Raw genomic sequence first — 23122 nt, 5'->3', positions numbered from 1 at the left:
AACTCTCTCTTTCAACTCTTTACATGTTTCTATTGTTGTTATTAATTTTTATGGAAGGTAAGATTCAAGAAGATGGACAAGGAAGAAAAACCTTCAGATTCAGAGGGTTAGGAAAGAGCTTGTTTAGGATAAAATGATTCTCGTATAGCACAGTGCTTGACATGTAGTTGATGTCTCCACATGTTTATTAGAAATGATATTGTTTACAAAAGAGAATAAAGAGCAGACAATTTTTTTTTAAGTTCAGGGGAAAAGAGAGTAAGGAGTAGGGCTGGGCTGGCAATAACTTGCCACTGAGTAAATGCCTGCAACAGAGAAGAGAGTGTTGGAGAAAGATTTCTCCTCCTCCTTAATTGCACTTATTCACAGATTTTGTTTGTTTGAAAAGCAAAATTAAAAGTTTTGGAATATAGAAAATGTAGTCAAATGAATCTGTGGCATTACAAAGAGTTAAGATACAAATCCATGGTATTTATAGGTAACTAGTTTATTGTGTAGACAGTATTTGATTGATGCCAGTAGTTTTTGATCAAGATAGATGATTTTGTGTGTGTTTGTGAAGTTGGAGCTGCAGGATAAAAGAAGACACTAACATATTCTTTAAAGTCCAACATATTGTAGGCACTTTACTGCATCTTTACTTCTTGTATCTCATGGGATCTGATCATTGCCTATTCCTTTTTTGTAAGTTGTAAATTATTACAATACTTATTTTACAAATGAGGGTGTTAGGTTTAGAATGGAGGCTGGCTCCTCTGATCCCCACAACAATTCTCTGATATGGGATGTATTTTAAAAAAATATTTTCCACCAACAATCAACCTCATTGAAATCAAAACATCTTCCTTTAGGGCAAAGCTAGCAAGGAGAGATATAGGAGAGGAAGGCAGAGAGAGGAGGATAAGGCAGAAGCAGAAGGAAGTCCTGGCAAACAAATAGACAGGAGAGTAAGAAATGCAGCAGATAGTTGAAAAAAGACAAGGTCAAATGCTGCAAAACATCTTCACTGTTTTTGAGTAGTGTGGGTTGGTTTAAAGCCTGGATCCAGGAAGAAAAAACTGGGAGAGAATGAGAAGATTTTTATGCACAGAAAGATGATATACCAGTGTTCTCATAAATTAAATGGAAAAGAGCAACAATTTTCCAAGAACTATTTATGTCATTTCTCTTTTTCTTCTGTACAAACAATATCCAGTGCATATAATGACACTGTTTTTCATGTTCCTGGTTGAAGGAGAAGATTTACCACTTACCTGTGGAATCAGGTGTCATTAAAAGTGTCTCGGAAGTGTGGGGGAACAGGGCCATAGTGTCCCCCCTTTCTCCTGCGGAAATGAAGGTATTTCCTGAAAAGTATATCCCATGTAAGTCCTTCTGTGATCCCACACTAAGAATGTGCCATGAAATGTTGTCTCCTATGCACATATCCAGTCCTGGCAGATTTCCATACATGTATCCATTTATGGCTGCAAGACATTTGAGACAAAGACAAGAGAATTGAATTTACTGTCACGTCTTTTTTTTTTTTAATCCTAACTGAGGATATTTTTTCATTGATTTTTAGAGAGAGTGGAAGAGAGAGGGAAAGACACAGAGAAATATCTATGTGAGAGAAACACATCTATTGGTTGCTTCTTGCAGGCACCCCAACCAGGGCGCAGGCAGGGGAGGAGCCTGCAACCGAGGGACATGCCTTTGACTGGAACCGAACCCAGGATCCTTCTGCCCACAGGCCAATGCTCTATCCACTGAGCCAAACCGGCTAGGGCTACTGACATCTCTTGAAACGCAACAGAGAACTAGTCATAAAGCAATTCATTCATTTAAGAATATTAAGATGACCAGAGTCAATCTTTTCATTTTAGATTTCAGAAAACTAAGGCCAGAGGAGCAGTTAAGTGTTCAGTGTCATTAAGCTAGTGAATGGAACTGTTAAGAGAAGAGCACAAGTCTCCAGACCAACCCTTTTCCCACTACATCTAACACTATTCCAAAACTACCAACCAACCAACTCAACAAATACCCCACCCAACTACTTCACTAATTTGTCAATAGAGAAATACAGGACTTTTCTGTCTTACATGTAGTTATAACTAAACAATATGTTGCACGAAAACGGCATTGTAAATATTTGGTAAATTGAATTTAACATAATAACCTTGGTAGACAATATTTTTATTGGGAAATTATACTTAAATGTAACATGAAACATATTAGCCAACCATTGGGCCATGAAATGTGCATTTTTAAAAATGATCTGTAATTCCTTAGGCATAATGAAATTAAACAACTGCTTAATATATCTATCGTATAAATTAAACGTTTTCTTACAGTACATTAAGTTAGAATCTTGGAAACTTTGATCCTCTTTATCCACATTTTCAGGTTCTGTGGTAAATGTTCTAATATTTTCATCCAGGAGATGACTTTCATTTTCATCAAATACTGTAGCAAGTAGGTAAAACTCTTTGTCTATTCCCTTCTGCGAATGAGAATAGAAAAAAAGAATAGACATAGAATATAGATGGTCCAATGATTGATCTGAATACAAGATTTTATATACAATGATATTTGTGTACTCCTAGATATTGTGATCAATTGACCTCCCCAGTTACAGGCATTTATATAAAGGCATGAATCCCAATGAATGGATTTATCAGAACTAACAAGTTAGGGAAATCTCTACAGCTGTTTTCATTTAAAGCTCTTACTCTAGGGATTTCCACATCTGAAACGTTATAAAAATAAATTATATAATCAGATAATCACAGATAGTAACTTTTCATAGCATGCTTTATAGAAAGTAAGTTAAATAAAATGTTTTTAATTCTAAATTCTAGAAAGTTTGCATTTTAGGGTTTATGAATAAATTAAATATATATAATATTTTTATTTTTGGATAAAAATTACATGTATGTTAGAATTATGAGACTTCTAAATGACTTTATATAAATTAATACAAATATATAGTCACATTTTAAGATAAAATATACATTTAATCATAAATATATTTATATTGGTGAATTTACAAGGCTTCATTACACATTAATTATAATTGTAGAAAATAATTTAGACATTAGTTCATTTGTGAGTGAGGAATGAGGGAAAATCATTCATCAAGCATTTACTGAGCACCTACGACATGCCACAGAGGGGTTATGGTTGTTACAATCTATATTATAAAAGGCCAATGGTCGTAATGCTGTAACGCTGTAACAACCAAACGACCAGTCACCAGAAGGTACATTGAGCACCTCTCGGTCCCCCCCAACCCTCCCACCCCAGCCCACGAGCAGCAGCTCTCATGGCGAGCAGGGCAGGGTGTGAGTTACTAGGGGTGGAGAGCTACAAATGGCAAAGGGCTACAAGCAGGGGAGAGCTACGAGCTGTGGAGGGCGGGGCACTAGCAATGAGTGGCAATGGGCAGGGTGGCCAGCTGAGGCAAGTGAGCTACTCGCGTATGATTTCATGCATGCTGGTCCTCTTGTAAGTGAATAAAACCCCTGTATGGTTTCAAGGAACTTATGGTCTAGTCACCAATAAAAATAAATGCATGAATAAGTGCTTTAATGAAAACATAGATAAGGAACTATGACAACCTGCAGGAACTTTAAGTAACTTTAGTTAGGAGATATTGTTTGAAGGGCAGGAAGGAGTCCTCAGTATGAGTTTTAAAAATGTCTTCACTTTTAGCAGGTGAAACAGTGAGGAAAGATGATTCCAGACAGAAGAAAGGCAAAGTCAAAGGGATATGACTTAGCCTTCCTTACTCAGGGACTAATAAGCTAATTGTGCAGCAAGACCAGAATGGTAGGGAGGGATGCAGGAATCTGGAGGGATCAGAAGGGTCTGATGTGTTGATGTCTGAGTCAAGAAATGGTGGAGTAGTTTTTAGTGTGGTGAGTGCTGTAACTAGATTTGAAAGGAAGGCGTGTGGAGTTATATTGAAGCAGGATTAGAGTGGGGACAGGAGTTAGGAGGTTAAAGGAATTCAGAAAGAGATAATGGTGCCTAAAATAAGGCAATGGTATTGTAGACTTGGTGACTGGTGTTACAGAATAGAGGAAAAGAGGGTCACTCAGAGAGGAGAGGGAGAGGTAGTAGCCATCTAGAGGGAGATGAAGAGTTAAAATAGTTAGTTGGAATTAGAAATGTTTGTGGAACATGCTAGGGTGGGTGTTCATTGGGCAGAGGAAGATATACGTCTGGAGTTGAGGAAAGGATGGAATTGGGAGACATCAGCACACAGAAGTGAAAGCTGTTGATTGCCCCATTACCTTTTCTCTGCAGTTCTGTCTCAGGCAAACTCTCACCAAGGCATACCTGGACATAGGTCCCATGACTCACCTGTTTGCCATCCTTTCCAAGGCTTCCCTCTCTGCACACCAGGAGAGGCCCTACAAGACCGCTGTTGGTGTCTTTTTTCCCATATACTGAGGAGTAGTATAACCAGGTCAGGCAGTTGGGATCCGTGGAGGTAGGACCCACATCTCTTGGAACTTGCCAGGTATAGACAAATGTTGTGCCAGGATTTACATGTGAGGAGGCTGGAGGGATACCTAGTAAGGAATAACCATCTGTAAAATAGATCTATTATGCAAAGTACTCTAGTTTAGACTGTGAGATCTCTGAGAGCAAGAACTGTATCTTGCTCACCTTGCAGCTCCTTGGGTGACAATTGAAAGGGGCCAAAGGAATCACTTTGCCACAGTAAGTACACAGAGCTGTTAAGGTGTGAAAAGTGGGCTGCATAATAACTTTGTTGACATTATATTACAGTATGGCTTGCTTGGCCCTCCCTCAAGTTCTACTTACTTCCTCCAGGTGTTTTGTAGTACGAGCCCTCATTGCCTTTGCTGTAAAGCAGTCCATGAGGCTGAATGCTGAGCGGCAGAGGACCATTATTATAGAAAGTGACCTTGAGGGTATCTCCTACCTCTGCCTTAATGACAGGACCTAGAAACCAAAAGAGTTAGTAGTTGCTCTGGTTTTCATAAATGTAACTGTCAGGCTGTATTGCTTGGGTAACTGTCAGGTTGTGTTGCTTGGGTAAGGGTCTGAGAACAAACTAAGGGGATGATGCCTTGAGCCAGATGATCAGGGTCTTAAAAAGTCACTTTGGATGAATATAATAAACTTATTGGATTTATAGGAAAAAAGAATGTAGTTTACAGTTGGGTGAATTGGATTATATTGTTTTCATGAGGTTTTAAAATGACAGCCAAAATTAATAAAACTGTGAGTGGGTGAATATTATTTTGACTGCACAGATTTTGTGTAAATGGTACATACTTATTACTTCCAAGCTATAAATAGAATTTTACCAAGGATTCCAAGATGTTCTTCTCTTGCCTTCTGTGTTTGGAAGGAAGAATCTGTGTATTCACGATAAACTAGCTTTTGGTAAGTTCCTCCAATTCTTGTTGGGCCTTGTTCAAAATATATCTGAGATTTACTGTGCAGAGAAAGTAGATACACAAAGAACTTTTAAGTTTACAGTGATAATGTGAAAAGAAAGCAAGAATCTACACACAATTGTTTTAAAGTACTTGTTAATTTATTTCTAAAAGTAATTTACGCTCATTGTAAAAAATTTGGAAAATAAGGAAAAACATAACAAAAAAATTTAAAATCTTCATAATGCTACTATCTATATAGAACCATTGTCAATATTTTCCATGGATATCTTTTCAGCCTTTTGTCTGTGGTATAAGTATTTCTGTTTACTTAGTAGTGTATCTACAAATTTTCTTTTGGAATAAAAAGACATATGTCTGATTTTTTTTCAGGCAGGCAATAATAAACATTAAAGTATGTGCAGAGATGTGAGAATATTAAGGTGAGAGACTCCATTCTTATTTTTTTATTCTACTACAAAATTAGTGCAAGAGCCTTGGCCCCAACCCCTGACCGCTGCCGCCGTGGCCAGGGGCCTCTGCCACCTCTGCCGAGGCCCCCGCCAGGTGTGGCTTTGTCTAGAAGGAAGGACACCCGGTCTAATTAGCATATTATGTTCTTATTATTATAGATAATAAAATAAAATGGAGTCTGTTAGAAAAAAATGGTCCCTAGTAATGAACTGGTGATTTGCAGTGTTAACACATCATAGTATTGCTAAGCCAGGAGAATCAAGCAAGTCAAAGGATCCATCAATCATCCTTAGTTTAGTCAATAGAAAATGAGTGTCAGACCTAATTCTGAATCTAGTTTTTGCTCTAAGCCCAGATACCCTTCTCACAATGAATACAAAATTTCCATTAAACAGATTGAATAATTTATTGATAAGCTTAAAATGTAAGAAGAGAAAATATTCATTTGATATCACATTTTTAGTTTTCTCAATTTTTTTTTGGTGTGAATTAGAGAAAAATAAATACTATGGAAAACATTATTTTTTGGTGGTTTTAGAACTTGATATTTTCTGACATATAACTTTAATTCAATAGACCAGAAGGATTAAAACTCCTGAAATCTTTAAGTTGGTAAATATATTTAACAATTGGACTATCAGAAAAACTGTTTATGCACTTTTAAATACTAATGCTGCAGTAATGTATTTCAGTCTTAGCTTTTGGTCATTAATGTAGAAATTGGTAATATAGTCTTAAATATTATTGAGTAAAAAAATTTATTTAATATAATGTAAGGATGCTATAAGAAATGATTTAATTCTCTTCAGATCTTAGCAGGAAAGTATAAATTACACATGAAGAATGCCCTTGAATTTTTGTAAAATTGCTATTGATAATATTATCCACTATGCTGTTAAATGTCTCATAATTATAAAACAAATCTATTTTAACACTCAGTGCTAGGAAACCTATGAACAGTTTGTTCATCTTTGCACTGGCTGCCAAGAAATTTAGAGAAAAATTTTGTGTGGCAATGATCCTTAGGTTCAAATTTTTCCAATTATTGATATAATTAATTTTCTACCTTGATTTTATCAGAATCTTTTTAGTATAAGATGCCTAAATCCTTTTAAGGGATAGTTGGGTTCTAAAAAGTTTCAATTATCTTTATTTAACCATAAATGCTTCAATTAGCAAATCATTACCATCCAGCTGCTGTTAAAGGTTTTCCAGTGAAGAAATCTATACCAGATGGAGCATAGTTCCATAATGTTTTCTCAGCAGCAATATAGTAATGTATAATACGGGTCTCCTGTTCCTCTGCTGAAGATTTTTGGCAATTGCTTACATTGAAAAAAGCCTTCATACTCTCTGAAAAACATTAAATCCAAGTAGAGAATGTTATTAAGACATGAAAACCTTTTTAAAAAATATTTTATTGATTTTTTACAGAGAGGAATAGAGAGTTAGAAACATCGATGAGAGAAAAACATCAATCAGCTGCCTCCTGCACACCTCCTACTGGGGATGTGCCCGCAACGAAGGTACATGCCCTTGGCCGGAATTGAACCTGGGACCTTTCACTTGGTAGACCAATGCTCTATCCACTGAGCCAAACCGGTTAGGGTAAAAACCTTTTTTTTGTAGTCCATATATATTTTTTTGTTTTAGCCAACAACATTGCAACTTCCCCTTTCTCTGAGAAATTTTAGGTACTTTATTTATGGAATCTGTATAAAAGCCTAAAATGTATGAAACAAGTGCAGAAGCCAGGATATAAAGATTAATGTTAGAGGATTATATGTTACTGGAGAATAACCAGCTTTGGACCAACTCAGAGATAAAGACAGTAACTGCCTACTGAAAAGAATTTGAGAGTCTATTTGACCAAAAATGTCTTTCCTTGTAGGTATAAATTGCTACCACTAGTCACTAATGAGTTAATTGGTTGATTAGGTTAACTGTTGGCAGCCAGGTGGAAAATCAAGGCAGGTACATTTTCATGAGGACATCAATTCTGTATTTGATTTCAGAGTACCATTGGTGGAAATGTAAATTAGTGTATATATTTTGAAGGCAATCTGGCAGCATTTGTTAAAATTAAAAACCCTTCCATTATATAATTTCATTTCTTGGTAGTTACCCAAAAGCAATATTTGTACATGCGTAAAAATATACAAATAAAAGGTATTAACTACAATATTGTTAATAAATTAAAAAAATAGAAGCAATGAAATGTCTATCAGTAAGGAAATCGTTAGATAAATTTGTATACATCCCAAATACGGAAAACTATATAACACTTTACAAGAATAAGTTAAATAGATGAAGAATGTCATAGAAAAGATTTCAAGACATATTGATGAGTGAAGAAAGCAAGAAGCAGAGTATTATATGCGGTATGATCTAATTATGTAAAAGAAGCACAAAACAGCTGTGGTTTTTTTTGCACATGTTCATACATATTGTGTGAAAATGCATAGTAAACAGGTTTGCAAGTATTCACACCCAATCGTTTACAGTGATTACTCTCTGGAGAGGGAACTGACTGAGATGGTGGTGAAAATAATATTCCTTTCTAATATCATCAGATTCAACCCTTCAATTACAATGGCTGTGTGTGGTTCTCCTTTTCCCCATGGCCCTGAGAGGAACACAACACCCAGGAAATCCTAGTAAACACCTGGTGCATAGTTGTTTAAATAATTAATTGAAGTGTGATGCTAACCATAGTATGAGACTTAGAAAGAAAAAGGTTTTGATCAGAGAAGTAAACCCCATTTTTGTACAAAGAAATAAAAATTAAATTCTTCAGTTCTAATAATAATCAGATTTTCTGATTGAAAAGTAAAACAAAACATTTACATGATTATACGTAGAGTTTGGTTATATTTAAGAATATAAAAGATCAATAACTTCATAATTGAGCAGCCTATTATTCAAAGGACAGTGTGAATGAAGAGATAATAAATGAAAATAAGGAAGTTTACTGAGTAATGGATTATAATTACAGTTGACCCTTGAATAACTCAGGTTTGAATTGTGCAGGTCAACTTATATGCATATTTTTTCATTTTGTAAACAGACAACATAAACTTATGGTATTGATACATACAGTACAGGAGTGTAATTATTTTCTCTTACAATTTTCTTAATAACATTTTCTTTTCTCTAGCTTACTTTATTGTAAGAATACAGAAGATAATACATATAACATAAAAATATTTGCTTATTGACTGTTTATGTTATCAGTAAAGCTTCAACAGTGGGCTCAGTAAATGAGTTTTGAGGGAGTCAAAAGTTATGTGTAGATTTCTGACAGCGAGGGTAGTCAGTGTTCCTAATCCCAACTTGTCAAAGGATCAACTGTATTTGTTCCTACATAATTCTTGGCTCTGCCTCTTACAGGGTTTTGGGCAAGAGTTTAACTTCTTAGAACTTGTTTTCTCAATTGAAAAAACAACAACAAACAAATCTGTAATAATACTTGCTCTCTCCAGTGCTCAGGTTTTTGTAAAACTCACAGGTTAATGAACATAAAAGTTTGTGGGTTTTTTTTTCTGTAAAAACAACAATAACAAATCCCCCTATATACCAAACAGGGTTTATTATCATAGAGTTAAAAGTACCAAAGGGTAGGAGAAAATAGCAGCTGAATAGGCAGAAGTGTTGGGGACCACATCCTTGGGCCAGGCCAGAAAAGCAACTAAATCGGAGAACAACCATCCTGAATTAATAAATTAGACACAGCCGAGGAGACAATATTCAATAAGGAAGGGCAGAGGATGCCTAAAGAATGCCACTTGCCAGCCATAACCTGCATGGAACCACCACCGTGCCCTGGCACTAAGTGGTACAATACCTCCTGGCAGGTTCCCAAATGTCTGCAGGGAGCACTTGCCAGAGTGACCTCCCTCACCAGGTATTTTAATCAGCCTGCTGGGATCCAGCATTCCAAGATCTGGCTTCTGGAATGTAAGTAAGCCAGAGGGAACCCTGTGTACCACCTTTGCCCCGGGCCCCAGGACCTGCTGCCTAGGTGAACTAGAGCAACCCAGTGAGTGCCCCACTCCAGGCCAGAGAAGAGTGTGGACTGTGTGCCCCAGAGAAACCGGCACCTACTCCACCCTGGCCCCCAGGACAGCATTCCTGGGGCAACCTGGAACAACCCAGAGTGTGCCTCATTCCTGGAAACAGGACTGTGCAACCCAGAGCAACCCATGCCCACTTTACCCAGGGTCCTGGGAGAGGCGACCCGGAGCAATCCAGCAGATGCCTCACTCAGGGTCACAGGAAAGCGTGGATTGTGCAATACAGACCAACCCATGCTTGCTCCACCCCTTGCCCAGGGACTTACTGTCAGGGCGACCTGGAGTAACCCAGCACATGCCCCACTCTGAGCCATAGGAAAGCTCTGACTGTGTGAACCAGAGCAACCTGCACCTGCTACACCCCAGTCCCTGGGACAATCCTGCAGGGGCTATCCAGAGCAACCCAGCATGTGCCACACTCCAGGCCATAGGAGAGCACTGCTGGGGATACCTGGAGCAATCTGCTGTGCCTAACCAGGGGCCACAAGACCACACTACAAGTCTACTGCCTGAGGGACATAGGGCGCCACCCTGCCACAGATGCCAGGGTCGCATAGAAAACTGCATGCCAGAGGGCTCTGGGACCCCACAGGGTGTCACACACCAAAGGAACTCTGCACATGCTCCCATCACCCTGAGCATCTGAAGCAGAAAACTGAGGGACCAGATCCAAGGGAGAAGGGCCTACAACTCAGAGCAGAGACAATAAAGGCATGAGATTAAAAGCAGACCCAGACTCTGGGCTAACGATTTCTGGACCATTGGCCTGATAGGGACTTAAACCTCTCAAACCCCAAGAAGGGTGACCAGGGCCAGAAAGATAAAGCAAAAACGGGAAGACAAAGAACCCATAAAGGAAAGAAAAGGAGGAATCACCAGAAAAGGAACAAAATGAAATGGAGGCAAGCAATATGTCAGAGAAAGAATTCAGAGTAAGGGTTATGAAGTTCCTAAACTGGCTGGATAAAAAAAACCCCCACAAACATATGTAAGAATCAAGTGGAAATAAAAAATGACATAACTGCACTAAAAAACACAGTGGGAGGTTTCAACAGTAGACAAGAAGAAGCGGAGGACCAAATCAACAAGCAAGAACACAGGGAAGTAAAAACATACCCAATCTGAACAAAAATGGGAAAAAAAATTAAAAAGCAGGAGAAGTGTTTAAGGGAGCTTTGTGGCAACATTAAACAAAGCATTATCCACATAACAGGGGTGCCAGAAGGTCAAGAAGAAGAGCAAGGATTAGAAAAACGATTTGAATAAATAATGACAGAAAACTTCCTGACTTGGGGGGGAAAAAAGTCACACAAGCACAGATAGCCCCAAACAAAATGAACATAAAAGGACTCACACCAATTTGCTTCATAATTGCAAAGGCAAACGTTAATGACAAAGAAAGAATCTTAAGGGCTGCAAGAGAGAGACAGAAAGTTACCTACAAGGGATCTCCCATTAGACTATCAAATGATTTCTCAACAGAAACACATCAGGTCAAAAGGGAATGGAATGATGTATACAAAGTGATGCAGAACAAGGGACTGAATCCAAGAATACTCTATCCAGCAAGATGAAATCTGGAGCTTCACAGTCAAAAAAAGGCTAAGGGAGTTTATTACCACCAAAACCAGCAATGCAAGAAATGCTAAAGGGACTTTTGTAAAAAGAAGAAATATAAAAGGAGGAAGGAACACAGGCATAAAGAATAAAAATGGCAAAAAACAAGTACCTATCAATAATAACCTTGAACATAAAGGGATTAAATGCTCCAGTCAAAAGACATTGGGTTGCTGAATGTATAAGAAAACATGACCCATATATTTGCTATCTAAGAGAGACCCACTTCAGAACAAAGGACTCACACAGACTGAAAGTGAAGGGATGGAAATAGAAATTTCAGGCAAACAGAAGTGAAAAAAAAAGCTGGGGTAGCAATACTTATGTCTGACAAAATAGACCTCAAAGTGAAGGCCATAACAAGAGATAAGGAGGGCTGCTTCCTAATACTAAAGGGATTGATACAACAGGGAGATATAACTCTGGTAAACATATGTGTAACTAATACAGGAGCACCCAAATACATAAAAAAATCTTCTGGAAGATTAAGGGAGAGATTGACAGCAAAACAATCATAGCAGGGGACTTTAATAGCCCATTGACATCACTTGATACATTCTCTAGACAAAATATTAACAAAGAAACAGCAATCCTACACAACTCACTAAATCAGATGGAACTAATTGACATCTTCAGAACATCTCACCCAAAAGCAATGGATTATACATTCTTCTCGACTATGTCTGGAACATTTTCAAAGATAGGCCACATGTTAGGACACAAACTAAGGCTCTACAAATTCAAGAAGTTTGAAATCATATCAAACATATTCTCAGATAACAATGGCATGAAATTACAAATCAACTACAGTAAAAACAATACAAAAATTAAACACATGTAGGCTAACTAGCATGGTATTAAACAATGATTGGGTTACCAGAGAGATCAAAGAAGAAATTAAAAACATCCTGGAAACAAATGGCAATGAAAATATACCGATCGAAAATCTATGGGACACAGTGAAAGCATTTCTGAGAGGGAACTTCATAGCTCTACAGGCCTACTTAAAACAAAAAAAAGCTGGTAATAAATTATCTAAACCTACAACTTAAAGTATTAGAAAGAGAGCAACAAGAAAATCCCAGAGTAAGCAGAAGGAGGAGATAATAAAGATCAGAGTAAAAATAAATACTATAGAGACCAAAAAAATAAAAAATAAAAAACAATACAAAAGGTGAATAAAACCAAGAGCTTAGTTCTTTGAAAGGATAAACAAGATTGTTGAACCTCTAGCCAGGCTCACCAAGAAACAAAGAGAGAGGCCCCAAATAAACAAAATTAGAAATGAAAGAGGTGAAGTAACAACTGATCCTACAGACATACAGAGGATTGTAAAAAAAAAAAACTATGAACTCTACTCCAACAAAATGGACAACATAGACAAAATGGACATATGCCTAGAAAAATACAATTTTCCAAAACTCAAACAGGAAGAATAACAAACCTGAATAGCCTGATAACTGCTGATGAAATTGAAGCAGTAATAAAAAAAACTTTTAGCAAACAAAAGCCCTAGTGCAGACAGCTTTACACAGGAGTTTTACCAAACATTCAAAGAAGAACTAAAACGTATCCTCCTCAGACTATTCCAAAAAATTTAAGAGGAAGACACCCTTTCAAGCTCTTTCTATGAAGCCAGCATTATCCTAATCCCCAAACCAGATAAAGACACTACAAAGAAAGAGAATTACAAGCCAATATCCCTGATGAATATAGATGCTAAAATACTCAACAAAATTCTAGCAAATCAGACCCAGCATTACATTAGAAAGATCATACACCATGAGCAAGTGGGATTTATTCCAGGGATGCAAGGCTGGTACAGTATCCACAAATCAATAAACGTGATGCATCACATAAACAAACTAAGATACAAAAATCACATAATCAGATCAATTGATGCAGAAAAAGCATTTGATAAAATTCATCACCTTTTCTTGATAAAAACTCTCAACAAAGTGGGAATAGAGGGATCATACCTCAACATAATAAAAGACTTCTATGACAAACTTACAGCCAACATCATACTCAATGGACAAAAACTAAAACCATTTCCCCTAAGAACAGGAATAAGACAGGATGCCCACTTTCACCACTCTTGTTCGACATAGTACTGGAAGTGCTAGCCATAGCAATCAGACAAGAAGAAATGAAAGGCATCCAAATTGGGAAAGAAGAAGTAAAACTGCCATTATTCACAGATGACCTGATATTGTACATAAAAAACCTAAAGACTTCATTAAAAATCTACTCTACTTAACAAATGAATTTGGCAATGTAGCAGGTTACAAAATTAACACCCAGAAATCTATGGCCTTTCTATACACCAATAATGAACTCACAGTAAGAGAAACTAAAAGAAACAATACCATTTACCATTGAAACAAAAAATTAAGATACCTAGAAATAAACTTAACTAAGGAGGTAAAAGACCTGTACTCGGAAAACTACAGGATGTTGAGAAAAGAAATAGAGAAAGACATAAAAATAATGGAAGAATATACTGTATTCATGGATTGGTAGAATCAACATCATTAAAATTTTCATACTACTCAAAGCAATCTATATATTTAATCCAATCTCCATTAAAATACCACTGGCATATTTCACAGACCTAGAACAAACTCTCCAAAAATTCATATGGAATTAAAAATGACCCTGAATAGCCACAGCAATCCTGAGAAAGAATAACAAAGTTGGAGGGATCATAATACCAGCTATCAAGCTATATTACAAAGTCACTGTTCTCAAAACTGCCTGGTTTTGGCAAAAGAACAGACATACAGACCAATGGAACAGAACAGAGAACCCAGAAATTCACCCAAGCCATTATACTCAAAGAAGGCAAGAGCATACAATGGAGGCAAGATAGTCTCTTTAATAAATGGTGTTGGGAAAATTGGACAGATACATGCAAAAAAATGAAACTAGACCACCAACTTACACCATATACAAAAATAAACTCAAAATGGATAAAGGACTTAAACATAAGACAAGAAACCATAAAAATCTTACAAGAAGCTATAGGCAGCAAAATAGCAGACAATTATCGTACCAATATCTTTACCAACACAACTTCTATGGAAATAGAAACTAAGGAGAAAATAAACAAATGGGACTACATCAAAATAAAATGCTTCTGCAGAGCAAAAGAAACGATCAAGAAAACATCAAGAGAGCCCACTACATGGGAGAACATATCTACACTAATAAAAGACAAAGATGCTAGTTGACTGTACCTTCGCTACACCCTAAGCCACACCCACCAGCCAAGCAGAGTGACTATATGCAAATTAACCCAACCAAGATGGCGACCGGCAGCCACGAAGCTGGAGCAAGCAGGAGGCTTGGTTGCCCGGGTGATGGAGGAAGCCAAGCTTCCCACCAGCCCTGAGCTGGCTGTGGCCTCCTCTCATGGCAACAAAGATTCAATTATAGAAGACAAATAAATCCAAGATACCTGCTTCCAGCCAGCCTCCACTGGGAGCTTGGGTGACTGGGGGTTGTGGCTAGCCTGCAAGCAGCCATCAGCCCCTCACCCAGGCTGGCCAAACCCTCATGGGGTGAGGGTCCCCGCTGGGAGGCTTAGCCAGCCTTAAAACGTCTGTCAGCCCATCACCCAGATTGTCCAGGCACCCCAGCAGGACCCCCCACCTTGAAGGGGCTGTGGCAAGCCTGAAAACAGCCATCAGCCCCTCATCCAGGCTGGCCAGGCACACCAGCAGAGATCCCCACCCTGAAGGGGCTGTGGCCAGCCTGAAAATAGCCATCAGCCCCTCACCTAGGCTGCCCAAGCACTCCTATATAATAACAGGGTAATATGCAAATTGACCCTAACAGCAGAACGACTGGGAATGACTGGTCACTATGAGACACACTGACCACCAGGGGGCAGATGCTCAATGCAGGAGCTGTCCCCTGGTGGTCAGTGCACTCCACAGGGGGAGCTCTGCTCAGCCACAATCCAGGTTGACGGCTGCCAGTTCAGCAGTGGAGGTGGGAGCCTCTCCCACCTCCTCAGCAGCACTAAGGATGTCCAACTGCAGCTTAGGCCTGCTCCCTGCTGGCAAGTCGACATCCCCCAAGGGCTCCCGGGCTGCCAGGGGGATGTCTGACTGCCAGCTTGGGCCCGATCTCCCAGGGAGCGGGTCTAAGCCATCAGGTGCTCATCCCCCAAGGGGTCCCAGACTGCGAGAGGACTCTGGCTGGGCTGAGAGACGCCCCCCCCCCCCCGCCCCAAGTGCACAAATTTCTGTGCACCGGGCCTCTAGTTTACTAATATTATATCTGATAAGGGTTTAATCTCCAAAATTTATAGGGAACTCATACAACCTAATAAAAGGAAGATAAACAATCCAATAAAAAAAATGGACAATGAACCTAAATAGATATATTTCAAAAGTGGATATAGAGAAGGCCAAGAGACAAATGAAAACATGCTCAAAGTCACTAATCATCAGAGAGTTGCAAATCAACATGACAATCAGGTACCATCTCACACTTGTGAGAATGGCTATCATCAACAAATCAACAAATGACAAGTGCTGGTGAGGATGTGGAGAAAAAGAACCCTCGTGCACTGCTTGTGGGAATGCAGACTGGTGTAGCCACTGTGGAAAACAGTATGGCGTTTCCTCAAAATATTGAAAATGGATCTCCCATTTGACCCAGTAATCCCACTCCTAAGAATATATCTCAGGAAATAAACACCAATCAGAAAGGACCTATGCACCCCCATATTGATAGCAGCACAATTTACAATAGTTAAGATTTGCATACAGCCTAAGTGCTTATCAGCTGATGAGTGGATTAAAAAACTGTGGTACACCTACCCAATGGAATACTATGCTGCGGTAAAAAAGAAGGAAATTTTACCATTTGCAACAGCATGGATGGACCTTGAGACCATTATGCTAAGCAAAATAACCCAGTTGGAGAAAGATAAATATCACATGATCTCACTCATATGTGGCATATAATGATCAACATAATTTGATGAACAAAAATAGAGCCAGAGACAAATGGCAGTGGAGGTGGGGGGTTGGGGTGGTTAGAAAGCAACCAAAGGACTTGTATGTATTCATATTAGCATAACCAATGGACACAGACACTGGGGCAATGGGGGCTTCCAGGAGTGGGAATGGCTGGGGGGGAGGAGTGTTAATTAGGGGAAAAGGAGAGATATGTAAAACTTTAGACAATAAAAAAAAAATTCAGAGATACAGAAACATCAAACAGATTGTTAAACCTCAGAAGGAAGGTAGGGGTGGGTGGAAAGTGGGGGATGGGAGGGGTAAGAGATCAACCAAAGACTTGTATGCATGCATATAAGTATAACAATGGACACAGAGTGTAGGGGGGGAGGTGAAGGCACATGGGGGGGGGGACTTGGGAGGGCAGCAGTGCTAGGTAGAGGTCAATGTGAGAAAAAGGGGACATATGTAATACTTTCAAAAATAACGAATTTAAATTTAAAAATAAGTGCCAGAGACCTGGTTTCTAGGCCTGACCTCATCACCGACTTTCTAAATCCTATCATCTTGCTAGATTTATTGCTTCATTTGGCATATGAGGTATTAGTAATGGGTTGTAACCTTCGAATTCCTCTGACCCTGTATTATGTAAAAGAAATAAATCTGTACCATATATCGGACAGCCCAGTATCCACTCTCCAGGGCCCTTTGCCACCATGAAGGCATCTTCCAATGAGGCAGGGAAGACCGTAATGGTGTCCTTCCTGTGATTTCGAGATAGCAGAGTTTGTCCATGGAGATAGATGGGGTGTATATCGAACAGGTCACCCATGCCAATAAAATACCACTTGACCTTGTCCTCTGCACACATGGTGAGATTGGGTAGATTTCCATACATGTATCCATTAATTGCTGAAAACAAATGTAAATTAACCTATGAAGCATGATAGACAAGGGCCATATGGTATAAATTCTATGCATTTCCTCATTACAGAAACCCAGCAGTGTCAACATTGTCCTTATACATAATCTATGGCAAGAGTTGATTTGTGCTTCACAAAAAAGAGGCCATAAACATTGTGTATGATTACAAGTGGTAGTAGCACAAGGATTTAGAGCAGCAGTTCTCAACTTGTGGGTTGTGACGCCTTTGGCGGTCAAACGACCCTTTCACAGGGGTTGCCTAAGACCATCCTGCATAACAGATACTTACATTATGATTCATAAGAGTAACAACATTACAGTTATGAAGTAGCAACGAAAATAATTATATGGTTGGGTCACATCATGAGGAACTGTATTTAAAGGGCCAGAAGGTTGAGAACCATTGATTTAGAGGCAAGAGGAGGAAAGGTAAACCAAAAGGCAGGAAGCAGTGAAAGATAAAAAGAATAGAATTAAGCAAAGTCTGTGAAGAAGAGAGAAAGACAAAGGTGACAGATAATAGGAGCATCTTTTCTGAAAAAGTCTGTTTACAAATACATTTTCATAACATACCTGGTCAGTTATGTCTTTGCTCTTCCATAATATATTATTACCTTAAAACAACACCTTTTCTATGATTTTACCATCAATTTTTTATCACTATCAGACTTTAGCAAACAAATGCATTTATCTAACTTCACTTGCTAGGAAACTTTGGAAAGTAGCAGGATTTACTAGATGCCTTGCATATCAACCAGCAGAGCCTGAGTGAAAAACTGAAACATAAATTCAAGCAAACAAACTTAACAAAGGAAATTCACTAAATAGAATCACAGAAGTTAGACTTATCCTATATAATAAAAGCCTAATATGCTAAGTGTCCAGTCATCCATTCAACCAATCAAGGCATAATATGCTAATGATATGCTAAGGCCGCTCAAACACTTGCTATGACGTGCACTGACCACCAGGGGGCAGATGCTCTGACCGGTAGGTTAGCTTGCTGCTGGGGTCCGGCTGATCAGGACTGAGTGAGATGGGCCAGACATGCCCTGGAGCCCTCCTGTGGTCCCTCCCCAGCTGGCCAACTTCCCATGTCCCTCCCTGGTCCTGATTGTGCACTGGTGGGGTCCCTCGGCCTGGACTGTGCCCTCTCACAATCTGGGACCCCTTGGGGGATGTTGGAGAGCTGGTTTCGGCCTGATCCTGCAGGCCAGGCCGAGGGACCCCACTGGTGCATGAATTCGTGCACCAGGCCTCTAGTAGTATATTATAAATGAGAAAGGTTTTTTAATCTTACAGGCCATAGTATTGCTGTTTTCGAAGCTTTGATCAGTAGCATTAACTTGGCCAGATTCAGTATATGTATTAATATTGTCATCGATATACCAACTCTTGTTTTCATTAGTTTGAGAGAACATCAGGACATAAAACTTGTCGATATATTTTTCAGTGTCTCCATCCAGTGTGCCTGAAACAAATAAACATCAACAAAAACCAGCAAACTTTCTCTTTGCATAATTACTTTTGCTATAAAATAAGCTGATGATTCTATTTATTTACTTATTGAATTTTATTGTTGAGAGTATTACAGAGTTCCTCCTTTTCCCCCCATTAACCTCTTCCAGCCTGCTCCCATCCCCCCACCAGGCCCTCACCACCCTATTGACTGTGTCCATGGGTTTGATGGTTCTAATGGATTCAACTTAAAATATAAAAGTAAAATCTTGCACCCTCACAGACAGAACCCTAAGGAACCACGCATGCAAGGAACAGGCAGATAGCCTCTCATCTTATTTCCTCCCACCCTGTTGATTCAACACTTCTCGGTAGGAGAAAGGTGGCTGCAGCACTTTTGGGTGAGGAAGGCTAAAGTGAAGTTTAATGGGTTGGACTATCATCTACTGATCAAACTGGATTACTGGACTTGAACCCAGGCATTGTACTCAAGACAGCCATCTAGTGCTTAGAGTTCAAGATGGCAACTTTATTTTTTTACTAGAGAATCAAGATTAAGGCAGGAAAAAAGAGCTCATTTGATAGCAAAATTTCACATATTCTGGTTGACTCAATTGCTGCATGAAATTTTAAAAAAATTGTTACCTCTTTTACAAGTCAGAATTGGTCCAATAAGTCCTGAAGCCACATCTCTGGGAGTGTCTACATGGGAGTGGTATATCCTTGTTACGCAGTTACTGTCATTGGGGCCAGGCCCCTGCCTTTCCTGTACAAACCACCTGTAAGTATACCGGCTCCCTGGCTCCACATGGTCATCCTCCTTTTGCAAGCTGGTAGTATTATCAGGATAGAGAGCACCTAGGAAAAATATTCTGCATTGTGGTCATAGTAACCATTAGACAACATGAATGTGACTCATGGTTTTTCCATTAAGCCATGAATGTTGGCTAATTTGTATTTTCAGAGTAAAGTGTGCATTTCTCTCTTCTCTCCTGACTCCTTTTTCCCCAGGTCCCATTTAGTTGGGTTTCATCTAAATGCCCAGCTTGGCCACTTTCTAGACCAAATTGTAATGAGGCAGGCAGTATATTATCAGACTTTCATCACTTTTATTGATGGATTCCATAAATATTTAATGTTCACCTACTATGTCAATAGATATTGGATACAGAGATCAAGGCTCTTGAGTTGCCCTCCACATTTTCTTCACTGCAAATAAGACTTTGGACGCATGACATCAAGAGGCATCCGTGTGACCTCCAAGAAGACCACTGGGATCCAAAAGTAGCCCTCTGCAGAGCTTACATTAATTACCCTGAACTATTACTTCAGTTCTGAATTTGGGACTTTGCTTTCCTCTCTTTAAATTTCACTTCAGATCTCCACTTCTTGAGGCTAGAATCCTGATAACTATGCATAAAGCTTCTTCATTAAATAGAATACTTTGATGCATGGCAAACTTCTCATTCTTTACCCATCTTTTGGGACTCTCGCACTCCATTTGAACACAAAACGCTATTTGTTGATTTTCTCTTCCCCTTTCCCCCAATGCCATCAGACAGATGTGTAAGAGGGAAGATACTGTCTAGAAGTCAGTGATTTCTCTTGACACTGATGTTTTCCAAGAGGCTAATCCTCATTCACTAGGAAATGAAATACGATGGGGCAGAACAGTATTTCTGCCAACAAACATTTCGTTCATGAGTGGCTCCTACAAAAAAATGTCCTTTGGGTCAGTAAAAAGTGTGTTTTCTTTCCCAGAAATTATACCAGAGTTGTCACTCATTCAAGATTTAGATGAGGAAGGAGACTTGACTCTGGGTGAGAACACAAAATATAGATGATGGACGTATTACACTTGAAACCATATAATTTTATTAACCAATGTCACACCAATAAATTCAATAAAAATTTTAAAACGCACATGGCAACAAATAAAACAGATTTAAATGAAAAATTTAAAAAAGAACTGTTTTGGATATAAATATTAAAGACATCAGAAGTAATAAGAGTATGCAAACATCTCAAACTACTCCTAGTTCATAATGATACCCAGTTAATAATTACCTTACTTTTCCTCAAGTGTTGGGTTCATTCTCTCTATGAGCAAAAACTCCGGCATATAAGGAAAGAGAATCCACTTACCTTCATTTTCTTTAGTGTAGGTTAATCCATGAGGATGGAAACTATACATTCTTGAAGCAAAATTTTTTACATGTACATAAACATAGTCTCCAGTCTCTGCTTTAATTATCGGACCTAAAAATCCCAACCATGATGGTTTTTTAATGATCTTTTGAAATGTACCATCAGTATACTGAAAATACAAAGCCTTTTTATAAACACGTCCTATTCTATCTGGGCCACGTTGTAGATATATCTGGGACTCTCTGCAAAAAAGAAACAAACAAAAAAGAGAGAATGTTAACAAATTTTGACTAGAAAAAAAAAAGTTGAATCAAGTGAAACTAGAAGAAAGAATCTTTACAACCTAATTTTGATAGAGAAAACAGACACCAGAGAAAATATGAAGGGCATAAAAAAAGGTGTTGCAGCCAAGGAGAATATTGGAATGTCTGGTGAAGAGACCAAATGCAAAGGTAGCAAGTAATACATGTGGGGTTTGGTTTAAAATATATGCATGCATATGAGCAAAACCAATGGACACAGACAGTAAGGGGGTGAGGGCTTGGGCTTGGGAGGGGGGGTGGTGGGGGAGAGGTCAATGGGGGAAAAAGGGAGACTCATGTAATACTTTAAACAATAAAGAATAATAAAAAAAGACTTACCAAATTCTTTGTACTGAACTACAAAAGAGCTTCTCACCTCACTTTGAAGTTACTTTAGCTCACAAGCACTTAGGATCATTTACACATTTAAATACACTTGTGATTTGTTAGTAGAATTGGGGTATTTTGGCAACAAACAGTAAATCCATATTCCACAAGTAACCTCTAGATGACCCCCTTCCTATTATCTGAAGAGATAAGTCAAGGAGATAGCTGCAATTTTACAGTCTCTGGCATACACTCAATATTAGAAAGAAGACTGGTTTTACATCTTGAGCACTACTTGAACAAAGCAGCTGATAAAAACAGAATAAGACATGTTCCCAAAGTAATGTGACATGAGGGCAAGAGTGGCAATAATCCCTGGAAGGAGCGATGTCTGATTTATATTAATATCTGTCTTCCATGCCATTTTATACTAAAAACAGAAAGGAAGTGGTTCTAGTAGTGGTTCAAATGTGCCGTTAAAGGGTCAATCATGGGAAATTCTTCATCAGCATTTTATCAATTAGTAACAGAAACTTTTGCTTCTGATAGTAGCTTTTTCAACACAAAGGTATTACTTACTCATCTTCTGATATAGGCCTCCCATTCAGCATATTTTTACCAGTCGGAGCATAGTTCCATGTAGTTTCTTTAATTGCTATATAGTAGTGCCTATCTTTTGCCCAACCCAGAGAACTAATAAAAACCAGAAAGGTCAGTGGTAAAAGGAACTTCATTTTTAAACCCTGAGTCTGGAGAGACTAACTGAATGATGCTTGCCTTCCTTTTATAATCCAGACTTTCTTTCTTATTGGTACCATTTACATAACTTAAGGTTGCATAAGAGCTCATCATGTGCTTCATCTACATATCTGTCAATTCCATTCCAAGGACATTTAATTTTCATTAGTCACACAGGTGAAATGCTACACAATCCATAGAGAATACTGGGTTTTTGGCCAGGTGTATACTGCCAGTTTAGAGCATTTTAAATTACTGGCTAGATTGGCTATCCAAATCATCCATCATCCCCTGACAATTATTATCTATTTCTAGATTGTAGGAATTATCTCCAGTTCAGTCTCCAGTCTTCATTTTCTTACTGTTCATAGCTCTCATTCTCAAATTCTTCTTTAATTGTTAAAACTTATTACCCAAATGATATTTTAAATTCCTTGTCACTTATGACTTTCTTTAAGTTATTTTCAAATTTTTTGACGTCTAAAACTATCCATAATCTAGTCCCCAATCTGATATTCCAAGTTTGTCTCCATAGCTCACTTATAGGATCCCTTCCCTTTGGGAAGTTGTCTTACTAATGACGCAGCCTGGAGTGGGAGAGAATACAAGAGCACTGGTTTCAATCCAACTCTGCCTCTCACCAGCTGTGACCTATTTGTGATTGTGGAACTCAATTTCTCTCTTTTTTAAAA

The 23122-nt window shown here is 38.6% G+C and overlaps 1 protein-coding gene across 4 annotated transcripts in view; it reads right to left on the bottom strand.

The window, feature by feature from the left end:
* Window positions 1–22459, bottom strand: part of LOC132230554 (ceruloplasmin-like) — a 60910-nt gene extending 38451 nt beyond the window's left edge. For 3 of the 4 annotated variants that reach the window (XM_059688179.1, XM_059688178.1, XM_059688181.1), the window contains exons 1-11: window positions 22272–22459; window positions 21061–21305; window positions 19561–19773; window positions 18758–18928; window positions 17203–17445; window positions 7058–7223; window positions 5325–5455; window positions 4816–4956; window positions 4348–4559; window positions 2332–2482; window positions 1254–1466 (exon numbers count right to left, since the gene is read on the bottom strand). In XM_059688179.1, the coding sequence (XP_059544162.1) occupies window positions 1254–1466; window positions 2332–2482; window positions 4348–4559; window positions 4816–4956; window positions 5325–5455; window positions 7058–7223; window positions 17203–17445; window positions 18758–18928; window positions 19561–19773; window positions 21061–21305; window positions 22272–22426 (2041 nt within the window). In that variant the 5' untranslated portion in view covers window positions 22427–22459. The remainder of the gene's footprint in view (window positions 1–1253; window positions 1467–2331; window positions 2483–4347; window positions 4560–4815; window positions 4957–5324; window positions 5456–7057; window positions 7224–17202; window positions 17446–18757; window positions 18929–19560; window positions 19774–21060; window positions 21306–22271) is intronic. The other variant, XM_059688180.1, reaches the window with a different exon arrangement.
* Window positions 22460–23122: the final 663 nt, after the last annotated feature.

Source organism: Myotis daubentonii, chromosome 3 (assembly GCF_963259705.1).
Source record: "Myotis daubentonii chromosome 3, mMyoDau2.1, whole genome shotgun sequence".
NCBI classification, from domain to species: Eukaryota; Metazoa; Chordata; class Mammalia; order Chiroptera; family Vespertilionidae; genus Myotis; species Myotis daubentonii.
The sequence above is the reverse complement of the archived record's forward strand: the minus strand, read 5'-3'. Positions and strand labels throughout refer to the sequence as shown.